We start from the raw sequence: 16,113 nt of genomic DNA on the forward strand, positions 1-16,113 counted from the left end.
AAGCTTTTGTTTGGACAAAGATTCCTGTGTTTACGCAACTATTGGCACATCAGCTCATCTGCAAGCACAATTAGAACTTCTCAAGTGTTTGTGTATCTTAAATTATGAAATATGTCAGATCCATCAGCAAAAAAGAAAGGAAGAAAAGTTTCAGGATGTCCGTAATGACTTCAAGACTTCAGCTGCATGGTTTTAGAGCAGAGGCTGGAGTCATTAACAGTTCCTGTAAACTTTCCAAGGCTGTAACAGTAAAACATTTGCTTTTCTCTGCTCTCCCTGCCCCACCTTTTTTCCCCCTCCTTTCAGTTGTCCTGCTGACCTCATCGCATCTCCTTTGCCATTCTTTTAATTCCCCATTTGCTCTTCTGAATCTTTACGCTTCTGCTTTTCAATCCTTGTGAATTTTTTTCTGTCTTCAGTTTGTTCTTCTCTTCCCCTGCTTTTGTTCCTTTTGCATCAGCCACTTGGCCTAATTGTAAAAGCTTCTGGTAGTCCTGAGGCACCATGAAACATTTCACAGATCTGGAAGAGAAATGCTAGTTTTTGTTATAACAACATTAATGAAGAATATCACTTTAGCTTTATAAGCTTATTCATTTTATTTGTTGACTTTACTCTGTTGAGTTGCTGTGATTAAATCTTTAGTCTGTGGTTTTGATTGAGCCATTAGACATTTCTGTTTTGTTTTGAGATTTGGTTTCGGCGACTTTCAACAAGCCAATGGTGATTTTCTCCTCTGGGTGTGTAAGTTATCACATGCTTTTTGTTAAACTAGACACAATCTGTCTGCTTTTTAGAGCCAGCGTGCTTCTAAGGTACATGCCTTGATACATGGCATGGCTATGTAGCTCAGTTCTTCAGCGAATGCACATCTGTTTGGGCATGAAAATTCTTTGCCATCAGCTGGCAGCCATTATCAACAGCCAACATCCTGTTCTGCAGAGTGTTGGGGCCTTTCCCAGCAGCAGTAAGATGAGATGTGGAATATAGCCTGGACAAGCAACCAGTCTATTACATGGGATTCCTCTCTATGATGTTTCTTTTTATTCACTTTGTGTGTGTATTTATGATTGTGCCTCATTTATATTTCGGTTTCTTTTTTGATCTGTTTCTGGGAGTTTAAGATGACTGGGGTTAACCGTTTTTCCAATGCACCAGAAAGAGGAAGGGAAAGGATTTTTTTTAATGCAAAGTTCTGCCACAAATCTGAAATAAAGATTAAAAAGTCAAATCTATGATAGACTACATCTATTCTTAAATCTGAGTGATCAAACACCCTGATGGATGACCACACGAACTGTGATGAGGGTTAAGAGACTGGAACATGTTGGTGTTGTGGTCGGACAGTTCTGACGCGTTGATTGTTTTGTTATTTGGAGTTTTCATTTCCTTCAGCTGCTGCATTCCTCATTCTTGTGATTGCCTCAGTACTCGCCCTCTGAAACTACGGCACACTTGTCAACACGTTGCAGTTGTATCTCCGGATATTCTCAGTTGCTGGAAAAGTGTTACTAAAAAGTTTCTGGTACTTTTTTTCGATCGCCGAACATCTGCTGCTGTTCAAACAAGAGTCAACCGTTTACTGTTTGCTCGGACCTTGCTCGTGTGCACATATTCGTTTTAACTCGCGTTATAGTGTGTCATGTTGGCACGTGAATAACAAGGCCAGGCTGGAGAGCAAAAATACTGTTTACTTAACAGATTAGTTGTACAACAAAACACTTCAGCAGTCACCATTTTCAGTCTCTTCTCTGCTCTTTTTTCCGCTATCTCAACAATTTGTGCTTTACAACACTGCCACCTAGTGTTATGAGGTAGCAATAATATAATCAGGGAACACAACAGTCAAAGCTTTTTTCAGAAGATACATGCATGGCATTATAACTTCTTCGTTCTTCATTGACTTCACATGCTGCTCGTGGTTCAGGGATTATTTCAAGCAGGAGCTCATCCATAGACGTCCCATCGCACTCCATCAGTAGGTCAACTGAGAGAAGCTCCACTTTTAGAAATCAAAGAAAGCCTCGACTCATTTTCTTAACAATAAAGATGCCGTGTTCATCCTTTCTAGTTCTCTTAGAACGGCATGTTATTATAAAATAACTTCAAATCAAATCCTTAATCATTGATAAATGTGCGTGCAGAACTCACCTGACACAAACCGTGGATTGATTATTTCACATCTTTTCATCAAACAACTCTTTCGTTTGCGGTAACAGGGCCAGCGACAACTGACTCCATTCCATTAAGGTCTAACCCGTTTGAGTTTGTTTTTTTAAGCTGACAAGGACATGGAATGAGCTCAAGTTACTTTGTTGTTTGTTTGATCATTCTGGATTGTGTCATCTTACTAACCTCAGCACGAACACCGAAAAAACTGAACAAACACAAATGACCAGCCTCATAGGCACTTTCCATTTGAAGCACAGAAGTTCTGCAGCAGAACTCCTCGTTCAGTTGTGTGCTTCTGCTGCCCCCTAGTGGAATAAAAGCACACTAAAGCCTATGAGTCACACCAACTCTTACATGTTGCTCCTAAAAAGCATCATTGCATTCCTCTTGACCTGCATTCAAGTACATAGGTGTGTTATTTTTACCCACCTCCTTCCTACTACACAGACAAACCAAAAGCATTTGTTTCTATGCATAGCATATTTATTGAATATATGAAAACAAGTACAAATGGCAAAACCAAAAGAAAATTAACCTTTTTTTTAATACAGGCAAATAAATTAAGTCACCCTTTTCGTCGATTCAACACAAGAAGCATTGTGTGTGATGTTGTTCTGCATTGAAAGAGGCAACACTGACCACATCCTTCATCCTCAGTGTTAAAGTTGTCCATACGAGTTGGAGTGAGAGAGGTAATGTCCATCCTTTAACATAATGCCACGCATACGCAGCTTTCTCTTTTCTTTCAAATGAAAACAACTCCCTGAAGGACTCTTTCCCTGCAGCCAACAAAGCCAAGTTACTCTTACAGCCTGTGGCATTCACTGACCTTTCATTGAATATTTTTTCATTGTTCAGAGCAAAACATCCATACTTAACTATCATAAGAAGCCATTGTTCCATCGGCTGAGATGCAAATGTGGATACAGTCATTTAAGCTGCTTCATATGATTAACATTTATAGAGATAGTTTAAGCTCAATCAAGGCTGTTAGCGGATTATTTACTGAACAAGAGCCATGTGAAGACCACACACACACGAAGGTTACTATGTAAATGCAAGCCACGATTGAAGGCCACAGTGAGATGAACTTATATTTTAACTAGTAAATACAGTACATTTCACCATATTTATTGTACATGTCTGCAATATTTACATACTTAAAACTTCCCTGTCTCTGCGACATGTGCACTTTGAAGTACAGTCAATCCTACAGTCTCCTCACTCAGTCAAAAGCTGAGAAGTTTTAATCATAGAAGCATTTCGTACAACGCAAACCTATGAGAGTATGATGTCATCACACAAAGCTAAGCTCGATTTATGAAACATGTTCCACTTTTCTTTTGTTGCTAAGGTTAGACATTCGGAAAATCCTTCTTCAGTGCCTCCACTCCACTTTTTTTTAATGATATGATATGTACAAGACAGCGCAAGAGGCCACAAGAATCTTGTTGATTTAAATAAAGGCAAAACACGCATGAAGAACAGGAGCAGGAATGTGACACAAAGATCTGATGCCGTCAAGACAGGATTGTATTTGACATCTCTAAATGGACACAAATGTGCAACAAAAACCATTACTTGTCCCAAAATGCCATTACTACTACAGAAACAGTGAGTCTTCTTAAATAGCATTCTGTAATTGAGGAGGGAGGAAGTGTGAGGAGAGGAGAGAGGACAAAATGAGGATATCTTCTTAATAGGAGCGGATGGCAGGGGGAACGTGAGCGCAGTCCTGCTCATCCAAAGAATGGTCGATAACTGGACGGTACCTCAGAGTCACCTACAATTAATCAGAAGCAAAGGTAAGTTGGTTGTCACCGATGATACCGAAGTTTAAAGCTGATGATGGCCAGTGGAGCAGTTATTACCTTTCCAGTCTTGGGGTCGACGTAGGACATAGTGTGTTTCCTCCAGTGCTCATCGTAGGGCGTCTTCTCTTGACCCTGCAGGGGCTTAGAGTAGTCGTACTCATCAATACGATCCTAGAACAAAGAGAAAAAAAATACTGTTAGACGGCAGACTGAGTGCAATGAACAATGAGATGCTACACTCGCAGATTTGTGCAGATGCAAAAAAAAAACAAAGGATTGGTGGTTTCAGGTCGTCTTTAGTGTAATAAAAGAAGGAGAAAAAAAATTGGCTAAAATATAGAAAGAAACTGAGAAAGAATCAGCAGAATGGAGATGAAAAGTGGGAAAACTGACTTTGAAGTCCTCCCTGGCATGGGCTCCCCTGCTCTCCTTCCTCTGCTCAGCAGAGTGGATGGTCTGGACGGCGTTCAGCATAAGGTTCTGCAGCTCCAACGATTCCACCAAGTCTGTGTTCCACACAATGCCTGGAGGGGAGGGGGGCAGAATGCTGTTTTAGCTTTCTGCTGAGGCGTATAAATAATTTGACACTGTAATGGGATGAGGTGCAGCACCTCTGTCAAAGGTCTTCATGTGCTCCATGGTGCCGTAGATGCTGTCCATTTTGTCACATCCCTCCTTGAGAACAGAGCCGGTACGGAACACGGCGGCGTGATTCTGCATGGTCTGAGTGCAGAGGCAGAGAGACATCCTTTAGCTTTTATTCCGGGAATTAAGTACACCTCTTGAGTAAATGCTTTATCTGCAAAAACAGATACAATCTATACACACACGGATGTGTTTGTGTACCTTCTGCATGTTGAGCCTGATCTCAGAGGTTCTGAGACTTCCATTGGCAAACCTCAGCTTATCCAGGTTGGCCACAGACTCCTCTCCTGCACTGGGCTTCAGGGGGGACAGTTTCTCACCTGGAGAGAAAAACAACATGAGCAGCGTCAGACTGAAGCAGGATGGACGACTCGTACTGAAACACTGATGTGATGCAGCCGAGCATGACTGTTAGACATCAGAGCTGCTTTTAATATGTCATTTGACTAATATTTCTAGACATCTACATGTAGAATCAAAGTATGTTATTTTAGTCTCTTTTGATAATGTGTTATTCACAATTCCTAAATTAAGTTTTATCATAATCGAGTTAAACAGATGTAAATGAGACCATTTAGGATGTATGACTCTTTTGTTCTAATATTTACTAACAGAAGTCCTCACCAGGTTTGTGCTGCTCAGCAATTGTGAGGGCGCAGGCTCTCCCAAACACCACCAGGTCCAGCAAGGAGTTGGCACCCAGCCTGTTAGCACCGTGGACGCTGGCACAAGCCGCCTCACCGCAGGCGTACAGTCCAGGCACCACCTTGTCCTCGCCGTTGGTATGATCAATCACCTGAAATTTCAAATCAATAAACGTGTCCACTTTTCTGGGGGAACTTAGAAACGAGTGAGGTGGGAGTGTGTGAACAAATGATGTACCTGTCCTTTGTAGTTTGTGGGAACTCCTCCCATATTGTAATGAACTGTGGGCAGGACGGGGATTGGCTCTTTAGTGACATCGACTCCAGCAAAGATCATGGCCGTCTCTGAGATACCAGGCAGCCTTGTGGCCAGCTGCTGAGGAGGCAGGTGGTGAAGCTGCAGGTACACATGGTCCTTCTCTGGACCAACACCCCTGAAGAATCAGACAGACATGCAGTCAAACAGTCTTCAAATTTATACGGTTACCATGACGCAGGCATAGGCGTGTTCATACCTGCCCTCTCTGATCTCTATGGTCATGGAGCGAGACACCACGTCTCTGGAGGCCAGGTCTTTGGCGTTGGGAGCGTAGCGCTCCATGAAGCGTTCTCCCTCGCTGTTGATTAGGATTCCTCCCTCACCACGGCAACCCTCTGTGATCAGACAACCAGCTCCGTAGATTCCTGCAAGAATCCGCATGTTAAATGGCTATCTGTCAGCTCTTATGGCACAAATATGTCAGTGTAGTGTCCCAGCAGCACAACCTTAAGCAGGCAGTTCGAGCCAAGTATGGAAAAAAAAAAAAAACAAGGAATGAATCCAAACCAAAATATGTGCCGAAAACTATCGAAAAGTAGCCGTCTTTACGATAGCTTCATAAGAATCCTACGTACTGTCTGTGTAACATTTCTACTACCTTCCCCTCTTTGAGGCATAAGGTCAAGCTTTTAAGTTCTACAGTCATGACATAATACTGTAATACTGTGTCAATAACAATTAGGATTCTGTGCTTAATGTAACCAAGCAGTGATGAACATGCTTATCCTGCATATGCCACTGCAATAACATGATAAGAATATATTCGTCAGGATGAACTAGAATATTGTGAGAATCTTTCTCATTCCATATAAAATACTTAAGTTGACACATCTTAGTCAATACCATCATCCTTTCCTGGTTGGTGGCAGTTTTTTTGTGTTCCAATTGCTGTGAAATAACAAAAATCTAAGAAATCACAGCAGCTGAGGTGGTCGACTGCACAGCGATGTCACCCTAAATTCCCACTACACCCACAAGCTATCACAATACTTGATAATCCAACTGCATACGTTTACAAAACACTCGCAAAGGGGGTGAATAGACTATAAAAAGGCAAAACAACCTCCGAGTTGGAGCTCACACAGCTATTTCCCTGCGTTATATGACTGGGAGTTCTGGTGTCAAATGTCCACAGGAGCAAAAATAAAGATGACCTTCTGTCTTCATGGAAGTGAGATAACGGTAATGGAACACTGAATCAACAGAGTGTGTGAGCACAGACGTGGCCCAGCCACTTTAAAAGGAAAATTTGAATACAGAGTGGCTTTGTTCGTGATTTGTAACGCAACCAATGTGAAGCAATAAGTGAATGAGGTTTAATTTAGATTTACTGCTTTGTTCTGTGTCTGTGTTCTATGTATGCATTTAACTAAAGCTTCCACACAAATAAGACTCTCTGGTATTTAAATGGTTGGTGGTTTCTATGCCTGTGCCTTAAATTAGTTAGTTAGAGCCTCCTCTCACCGGTGGGATGGAACTGCACGAACTCCATGTCCTGGCAGGGCAGACCTGCTCTGGTCACCATTGCATTTCCGTCTCCAGTACTTGTGTGAGCAGATGTGCAGCTGAAATAGGCTCTTCCGTATCCGCTGGAAGGGACGGAAGAACGCATTTCTCAACTTTCATTCACTTGCAGACACAAATTTACAGAAATTTGTTTCAGAAATGTCCTCATGTCATCTCGTGTAGCTGACAATACTGAACTATGACTGAATGCACGTCCTACCCTGTGGCAATGACTGTGTTCTGTGATCTGAAGCGATGAATAGATCCGTCCTCCATGCAGAGAGCAATCACTCCTTTACACTCTCCATCTTCCATCAGCAAGTCCAGGGCAAAGTACTCCACAAAGTAACTGGTGTCGTAACGAAGAGACTGCACAAAAGTCAGAAACACAGATAAGGGAAATGCAGGCAAATGGAGCTCAACAACAATACAAGCTTCTCTGTGCCCAGCCTGAGAGAATCATATGCGCTCACCCTTCCATAGAGTGTGTGCAGCAGTGAGTGTCCTGTCCTGTCTGCCACGCAGCAGCAGCGGTGGGCCTGGCCTCCCTTTCCAAACTTGAGACTCTGACCTCCAAAGGCTCTCTGGTAGATTTTCCCTTCCTCAGTGCGGCTGAATGGCATACCAAAGTTCTCCAGCTGGGAAAAAAGAAAAGCGTTTCAAATCTATTAATGTGAATCAAATCCTCAATTAACTGCTAAAGTTTTAGGTTTTTAAGCTCGAATCCCGGAACAATTACACAGGCAACTGTTTCAATTTGACTGTTGCCCTTTCAAACTGAAAGGCTTACGTTCCATCTGTGGTGGTCAGGACCTAATACTGGCCAGCTAAGATAACCCAGTGGGAATGGGCAGGTGTCTATATGTCGGGTCTTACCTCCACTACAGCTGCAGGAGCCTGCTCTGTCATGTAGTGGATGGCATCCTGATCTCCAAGCCAATCAGATCCCTTCACTGTGTCATAAAAATGCCACCTCCAGTCGTCCTCCTCCATGTTCCCCAGAGCCGCATTAATCCCACCCTGTGAGCAAAGGTTAAAATGAAAATATTCAATGAAACTAAATACAATAGTTGTCATTTGTGAAGTCTTTGATTTGCAACTAGCTACATTTTAGTATAAAATGCAGATTAATTTAATTTTGTTTATATCCTCAATGAAAGTAGACAACATGTTGTCGTACCTGTGCAGCGACAGTGTGAGACCTTGTGGGGAAGAGCTTGGTGACGCAGGCAGTGTTGAAGCCAGCCTCTGACAGGCCAAAAGCTGCCCGAAGCCCAGCTCCTCCAGCTCCTACCACCACCGCATCGAATTCATGATCCACAACTGGATACTGAGTGGAGATCTGAAGACAGTGACAGAGAAGGAACTGTGAAACTTCCATTAAAGAGCACACAGAGGAAACTGAAGTTGTAACAATAGTCATGGAGTGTTCAATACAAGCATTTCCCACACAGTATGGGGAGCACAGAGCTATACTCATCCATACTGATAATCCAGATCATGTGAACACTGAGCTCCATAAAACAGCGGACGGAACTCACATCATCCGATACTTTGGCATTGTTCTTCTTGCCATAGATGGAGAAGTGAAAGTTTCTGGAACCCTGAACTGCAGCAGCAGCAGGGACCTGGCAGAGAAATGAACAAGTTAAAATCAGCAAAGAAACCAAAAAAATACAATGAAAGCAGCTAAACAACTGAAAGATAACTTTAAACATATACTACACTGGTTATAATAAGCTGTGTAAAGCTATAGTACAGCACCACATTTTGTTGAGGAATCACTCATAGATAATTTAAGAAATAATGATAATAATAAAAAGAGAAAAACGCACGATAATTACAGCCATCAAAAATCACACTATCTTTATATTCAAACTGAAAAGGTCCTTTACAGTCACTGCTTGATTTAATCTGAAGTGCTGCTCTGAGTCTTTGGACATGGCTGACTGACAGGATGCACTCAAATGTTGAGTTATAGGTAATATGTAATAACAGTCTCGTCAACAAAACTGTATCGGTTACATCTATGAAACTGTTGCTTTATTAGAATAACCAAAGAGTTTCTTATGATAGTGTTTACTGAACCAATCCACGGTAAGAGGAAACCCAAACTAAAATATTGGCACCGTGAGGAAACTCTTGTACCGTTGTGCTCTGCCAGCCAAGAAAAACTGAAATTCTAAAATAAAACTTTACCTTTTCAATAGCTTTTCCTCATGTCAAATTCGGCAATCTATATTTTTTATTTAATAGTCTTGAACAGTAAACCTCAATTCTACACACTATGAAAAAATATCCAAAGCAGTTTCCGTTTGGATTTCAAGAGCTAAACCTGACTTTAAAATACGAGCAAAATGAGACAATAAATGGTATCTGTTAGACAAAAAAATAGCATGAAGAAAAACAAAAAGGCATACTTTCCTGAAAAAAGGAAAAAAAAAAACCTACAGTCAAAGTATGTTCAAAGTTAAGTACTACATGAGATGCAGTTTAATTATAGCGAAGTACGGATGGCGTTTAATGAGGTGTACACACGATTTATTGTCATTTTCTGTGGTAAAATAATCGGAAAAGGTTACAAAAAAGTTTCTTGAAAATGTGTTTAGGTCAAGTTTTTCTTTAAATAACACCGTGTCCCCCATCGGCCATCTTGAATATTGCCATTTTTCTCTTCATTTACACTTTCCTGCCACTAGGTAGCTGTAGTGTTTTGAAGTGCAGCCACCTGAGCAGCCGATTGGCATAACTATCAAAACTCATACACGTACAAGAATATCATATTTCGAAAACTGCCCTCTGCAGTTACCACGAAGCATTAGAGAGTTCAATGTGTATTCATTATGAAACGCATTTTATTTTAATCCAACATCTCAGACGTTAATATTCATAACGGTTTATAACTACGTTTTTAAAAACTACCTTTTTATTCGGGGCGGTCAAACTTAATGGTCTTCATCACCATACAGTTACTATCTTATGAAATTACCTCAATACAGTGTATATTTCTGAACATGTTTGTGCTAGCATGCAGTTGTTCTCCACAAAGGCAGCTGATTGTAACCTTTTAAATGGAACAAAATTCCTCCGTCAATTTCAAAAGGACTATTACAACGTAAATGTGAAAGAAATAGAGATGACACAGCTATATAAGTGCATTTTTCTTGGTTCGACTGGCTATTTAGCTTCTTTCCAAAGTGTCACATTGAGACACCCTATGCTACATAACAGATTACGCAAGCCAGAATTCACCGGTTACGAAAGCTGACTTCTGACATTCAGGGTAAAGAAAATAGAAAATCTACACACTTAGCAAATGCACATTTACTTAAACATGCATCAATACAGTTTAAATGTTAAGTAATTACTACTCACTGCTTTTTTGTTAGATAACACCCTCTTGGTGAGGAGATGAGACGCAACGCGTACACTCGCCATGTTGTCAGTTGCTGAACAGTTCCGAAAGCACCGCAGAGGAAGAGATATTCCGTTGGACTGGACTAAACCACTTTGCAATAAAGGGGGTGTGACTTATTTTACACATACTTTTTATAACCTTAAACGTATATGCAATCTTCTCAACAGTAAAAAATGGATGGAAAGGTATTTTTAAAATTGACTAAATACAAAATACTTGCGTTATGACATGTTAAGAGAATGTCATGCAAGTTGATTCCCACGATGTACCCTATGCCGGTATATGGACTGCTAAGGCGTAATAATTGTATAATCGGGGTATGTAGGAACGAATGCATAAGTGACCTAGACATTTCATTCAAGGTGAGACACAGTTGTATATATCTAACAGACCTGCACTGATATGTTTTCATAATTGCGCAGTTGCGATTCCCCTTGTTATGTTTATATTAAATTCTGTAGAGGGCACAAGACGCCACGCTAAATGTTAGCTAGCATTTGTTAGCTGAAGCTTGCTTTGTGCTTAGCTGGGCTGTCAAACTTCCAAGTCATGAGTCATGAACATAGTCTGAGGGGCTTGTAAGTGATGTCTGCCACGTTGGTTTGGAAAATGCCCTCAAGCTAATTACTAACAAACCTTTCAGTACTTGTGTTCATTTGCAAAACAGTATCACCAGTCCCACTGAGTTGTAGTAGACACTCGTGTGATTATGTTGCATTGAAACAATACTCTGATATTTAACTAAGCATATGATCATTTGTGTATGTTTATAATGAGCTACTTTTAGGCGTTACAATGTTACAGCAATTATACAGAAATCCCTCAATTTTAATACTTTGGTCTACTGTATGCATTTGTTTGTGTGTGTGTGTGTGTGTGTGTGTTTACAGCAGCCTCCATGAACAACTTGAATGATCCCCCTAGATGGAACATCCAACCAAACCCTAGAGGGAGGGAGGCGGCGGCTGGTGATGGCAACCAATGGAACTACGCCCTGCTGGTCCCCATGCTGGGACTGGCTGCATTTCGTAAGTTACACAAGGAGATGCGTGGAAGTTTGTGGATTAGATGTCATACAGAGGAGAGCAACGCTTGCGTTTTATTACTTAATGTACACGTGAGAATTCTCCACGGAAAAAACAGACTGAATTTATGAGTTCCTATTTTTGCCTCTGTCCAGTCATTTTTGCTCATTTGCTGTGCTTGTATCGAAAGAGTATGCATACACACAATATATTTAACATATTTACTGTCATGTCTCTTTGGTCATTAGAACATGAAACAGTGGGGTTTGACATGATTAAGTGGTTACCAAAGATGGGGGATGCTTACTGAATTACAGTTACAGTAGAATGCATTTATTGTAGTCTTATTAGGCTTTATCAACTCAGTTAAGCAAATCAATCCTGCTTTTTTTTAATTCAAGCAATAGAAGATCCTCATTTAGCATTCTGCTTCTATAAATGGTAGTTTATTTTTATGTCAAGATTATACAGTCACCATCGTAATTAACCATCTTCCCTTAAGATTGTCCTCACTTCTGTCCATCATCTATTCAGGTTGGATTTGGACAAGAGAATCTCAGAAGGAGATCCAGAGGGTTAAAGCCCAGTATGAGAATGATGTGTCCACAATCAAAGGGGAGATGGAGGCACGTTACCGGGAGACTCTGACAGAGAGAAGCCGGGCGGCGGCAACGTTGGAGCTGGAGCTGGAGAAGGAGAGACAGCGGGTGAAAGGCTACAAGCAGGCTCTTATATCTCAGACACAGCAGCTTATGGAGGAGCGAAAACGGCTGCACCAGGTAATGCTGTGCAGGTCTTATCCATGCACGGTTTTGGCGCTCTTACTTCTGTCCCGCTACTGATACTCCTTACAACTCTTTTTCTTGTCTTACTCTCACCTTAAACTGGCCCTCCATTCCTATTCTTGTGTAACTTGTAGCTTCGTCTTCATAAATCAAAACTCTGTCTTCATCCTTTACAAGGAGCGAGAGGCGTTGGATGAAGAGAAGCAAAGGTTGGTGAAATCCGGTGCTGCAGGTGCTGCACTGCGTGAGGCCCTTGAGAGAGAGAACAACTGGTACCACCGCGCCACAGCCACTCTGAAGGAGCTGGAGGGTCAGCTCGTGGAGCGGCAGAGTGCCTACTGCTCCCTGATCCAACCTCGAGACCAGCGGCTGGAAATGGAGAAGAACATGCTGCTTAAGGTCGTTAAGGATCCCACCGTGGCACAACTGGATCTAGAGTCTGACCTGAAGGATATTTTTAAGAGAGACAAGCACTGTGCGGACCTCCTAAACATGGACAGAAGGAAAAACGGAAGCCTTATGTGGGTGTACCTCAAGTACTGGCAGCTGCAAATCACCATGCAGAAACACAAAAGAGCTGAGGAAGCCATCGTAGCTTGGAAACCCAGCCTTCCATGAAGTGAGAAAGAGCAAAGATTAGCTGGCGTCCTCACTTGACTTTGAGTTTATGTGTCAGGAGTGGAAAATGCCTGTTTTTGTATAATCATCATCACTTGATATGCAAACACCTCAGAGGTTATCTCAGCAATCCTCCTATCTATTATCTCGGAATTAAAGGAACACACAGTATTTAACCCAACATCGGAGGCCTCGAGTTGTTAGCTTTAAATTAACTGCGTGGCAACTTAAGATGCACTAGAATTCATCAGGTGGTATCCACACGAGATACATAACCGATGCCTGATAGAATAGAAAAAGATTTTTCTTTTCCTTTTTAATAGCTTGTAAAATGTAAACAAAAAAAAAACACGTCAGCTCGCATTCTTGTAATGTTTCTGATAATAATGTACAAACTTAAGGTTATTATTTTTTTAGATTTTTTTAACCCTTTGTTTGGGATGAAAATGAAGTAAAACCACTATCCGCATCAATCTTTTTACACCATTGTCACATCTGATATTGGAGAAAATGTATTTTGTGTTGAATTACATGCTAATGGTCTTCAGTTGGATATATTTGACATTATACCAGTGGGACCTTCTTTCACTTTACCATCCTTTCAGTCTGTGGAGTTTCCATCATCTATGACCTCTTCTGCTACAACGATCTGATGCCATCATGTGATAAAGTCAAGCCTATAGAATAGTCTTGAGTGTTTTTTTTCCCATCATTGTTGTGATATTTTTCGACTTTAATTGCAGGTTTTTGGGAGCTTCATAACAATGTGTGAGTCTGGACATTATTGAAGGTGCATGTGTACAAAATATCAACGCAACTGAAATATTATTTAAGAAAAAAAAAACGCTCAGAGAATTTTAAACTAACTCGTTTATGATTAAAGGATTAACGGAAATCTGTATGAATTCTTCTTTTCATTGTTTTTTGCTTTTATATTTTTGTTTTGACTTTGGAACAAAATGCAATCCTTTAAATACATTCTTTTTTTTATTTAACAGCTCATTCTCCAGGTTGTGTTGCTTTCCCTTAAAGACTCCTTTACAGTGTCACTGTCTAACCACACGGGGGCGCTGTGCTCGATACTGGAAACATGTTCACGTAACACAACAGAGAGCTCATGCTGCTTAAGGTTAAAAGTAAAGGGGGAAAAAAAGGTCATGAGATGAAAATGCATGGAAACAAGACATATCAACACTCATCTGGGCCATTTAGAAGAGCAGGCAAAATAAACTTCAAGACAGTATGACAAGAATCAGCTCTACAGAATCGGTGTCAGAATGTCTTTATAGTAAAATGTGTCATACATTTTGCAAATATTGACACTTCATTTACAAAATATCATTATTAGACTGTTGAATACATTATTTTCTCTGGGTGATACTGTGAATATGAAGTTAGCTCATTAGATGAAATTATACAACACACTATTGAGGCTAATATCAGGAGGTCATTCCTTTTTTTTTTAAATGGTACAATTTCAAAAATTGATTTGACTAATTGTTGCGTACACATTACAGGAACTAAGGTTACAGTCTCCCTCCATCTCCCTGCCTCACTCTCGTCTCTGCATCTGATGAGAGGCTTCCCTCTGAGAGGACATCAGGCTCGAGGCTCGGAAGTTTTCTCTGACAGGCTTGCAGAGGTCCTGAGGTGTGGGAGTTACTTCCTCTTTATCTGATCCAGTATCCCCCGTCCTCGGTATGTGAGGCTTGATTGAGCGGGTCACTGTGGTATGATGTGGGGCTCTGCGTGTGCTGATGAAGGGCAGCTGGTGCTTTGTCATCCTGCCCCCCTCTCTGCCCAGCATCAGGGTCTGGCTGGGGCTCCTCTCGACCATGACGTGGACCACCTGCTGCTGCTTGTAACTCTCTCTGCGAAGGCGGTCTGTCTCTGACAGTGTCAGCCTGCAACAGGGTGCACACAGTCTCTGTAATCCACTAACACAGAGTCATGCGGTCATCATCATGTAAACATTTTTCACATTTTATTTTTTTCAACCACTCCACATGACATGTTACAGCTGTTTTCCTCTACCTGGCAGAGGCTGAGATTACACGTTGCATATTTTACCTTTACATAATCCCAGTGTCATGCGTTTACCTGTGTCCTTACCTGTACTGAGGTCTTGTCTCGAGGACCAGGCTCAGCCAGGAGGCATGATAGCTCTCCTTCTTCCACTGATTGTCCTCCTCGAGATCACAATGGGAGTTCAGCAGGTAGCAGCCTCCTCTGCTCACACAGTGCATGGTGTGATTGTGTAAAGAGTGTCAGCAGTTGTCTGTCTGTGCCAAGACTAACGTCCACGTTCACGTGGGTCCTGCTTGAAATTTGTTGGATTCAAGGGGAAAAAGAACACAACAAGCTATCCAATCATCATAGGCGTGTGTGGGTCTGAGATGTGTTTGTGTGCGCTGTTCAATGTCTTAAGTGTCCAGGCTTGTTTCTATTTTTACCCCTCTGTGTCATATTGTAGTGAATGTTCTCTTCTCAGCCATCCTGCAGGTTGGCTTTCATCTGAAAAGTAGCTTTAGCTCTTTCCGTGATGCCAGCAAACTGGATTCAGCCAGCTGGGCGCTGAATGCGAACCTCACCAACTTCTTGGGCTGAACTTCAGAATTCCAGTGTTCCATGTGCTTGCAAACAGAACTGAGAACTAATCTTTTTAACTCGATTCCGCCATTGAGTCTATATCTATACAATAGTGACAAGTCCAACATATACAGTATCTCACCTTGGGGAACTTTGTTTCCTACACTTGACTATACCCACGAGTTTAGGGAGACGTTAACGTTTCTGAGTATATCTGCGATGACAGAGACATAAAGTGAGCAATGTGCTCCAATTAAATGATTCTAAGTGTAATTCCATCTATCCACACCTCAAATGTGTCCTCACATGGACCTCATGTTGCAGGAAGGAAACAGCTGAAGGGAGTCAGATCACTGATCAGTCCAGCACATCAACCCCCAAACACATCAGCAAGTGGACTGAAATCATGTCAAAACTGGAGAAGTGTTCCCTGTGAGGGTCAGTCATGTGTTTAATGTTTTATCAAACTGAGTGAAACTGAATCAGAGGGTGGGTGGGGAAGATATGCTGGACTCATCCCAGCAAAAACAGTCTGCTCTCAGCGCTGCATGACTTCAGGTTGATGACCAATCCTGACT

General features: G+C 41.5%; 3 protein-coding genes across 3 annotated transcripts; 1 reads left to right on the top strand and 2 right to left on the bottom strand.

Moving 5' to 3' along the window:
* Window positions 1-3,287: 3,287 nt before the first annotated feature.
* sdha (succinate dehydrogenase complex, subunit A, flavoprotein (Fp)) lies at window positions 3,288-10,561 on the bottom strand. The gene is made up of 15 exons (XM_072394757.1): window positions 10,476-10,561; window positions 8,642-8,728; window positions 8,281-8,442; window positions 7,977-8,120; window positions 7,574-7,738; window positions 7,321-7,469; window positions 7,059-7,183; window positions 5,791-5,959; window positions 5,514-5,709; window positions 5,256-5,427; window positions 4,833-4,951; window positions 4,598-4,709; window positions 4,380-4,510; window positions 4,044-4,157; window positions 3,288-3,955 (listed from the first exon to the last, which is right to left on the bottom strand). The coding sequence occupies exons 1-15, from the start codon at window positions 10,536-10,538 to the stop codon at window positions 3,869-3,871; spliced, it is 1,995 nt and encodes a 664-aa protein (XP_072250858.1). The 5' UTR covers window positions 10,539-10,561; the 3' UTR covers window positions 3,288-3,868.
* A 216-nt stretch (window positions 10,562-10,777) lies between these two features.
* LOC140316774 (coiled-coil domain-containing protein 127-like) lies at window positions 10,778-13,841 on the top strand. Its single transcript, XM_072394739.1, has 4 exons — window positions 10,778-10,880; window positions 11,409-11,546; window positions 12,078-12,322; window positions 12,506-13,841. Exons 2-4 carry the CDS (start codon window positions 11,417-11,419, stop codon window positions 12,944-12,946), a joined length of 816 nt encoding a protein of 271 aa, XP_072250840.1. The 5' UTR covers window positions 10,778-10,880; window positions 11,409-11,416; the 3' UTR covers window positions 12,947-13,841.
* A 264-nt stretch (window positions 13,842-14,105) lies between these two features.
* LOC140315740 (uncharacterized) lies at window positions 14,106-15,347 on the bottom strand. Its single transcript, XM_072393329.1, has 2 exons — window positions 15,059-15,347; window positions 14,106-14,850 (listed from the first exon to the last, which is right to left on the bottom strand). The coding sequence occupies exons 1-2, from the start codon at window positions 15,190-15,192 to the stop codon at window positions 14,499-14,501; spliced, it is 486 nt and encodes a 161-aa protein (XP_072249430.1). The 5' UTR covers window positions 15,193-15,347; the 3' UTR covers window positions 14,106-14,498.
* Between the last annotated feature and the right edge of the window lie 766 nt (window positions 15,348-16,113).

This window comes from Leuresthes tenuis, unplaced genomic scaffold, assembly GCF_036924035.1.
Source record: "Leuresthes tenuis unplaced genomic scaffold, fLeuTen1.0.hap1 SCAF_10, whole genome shotgun sequence".
Lineage (NCBI taxonomy): Eukaryota > Metazoa > Chordata > Actinopteri > Atheriniformes > Atherinopsidae > Leuresthes > Leuresthes tenuis.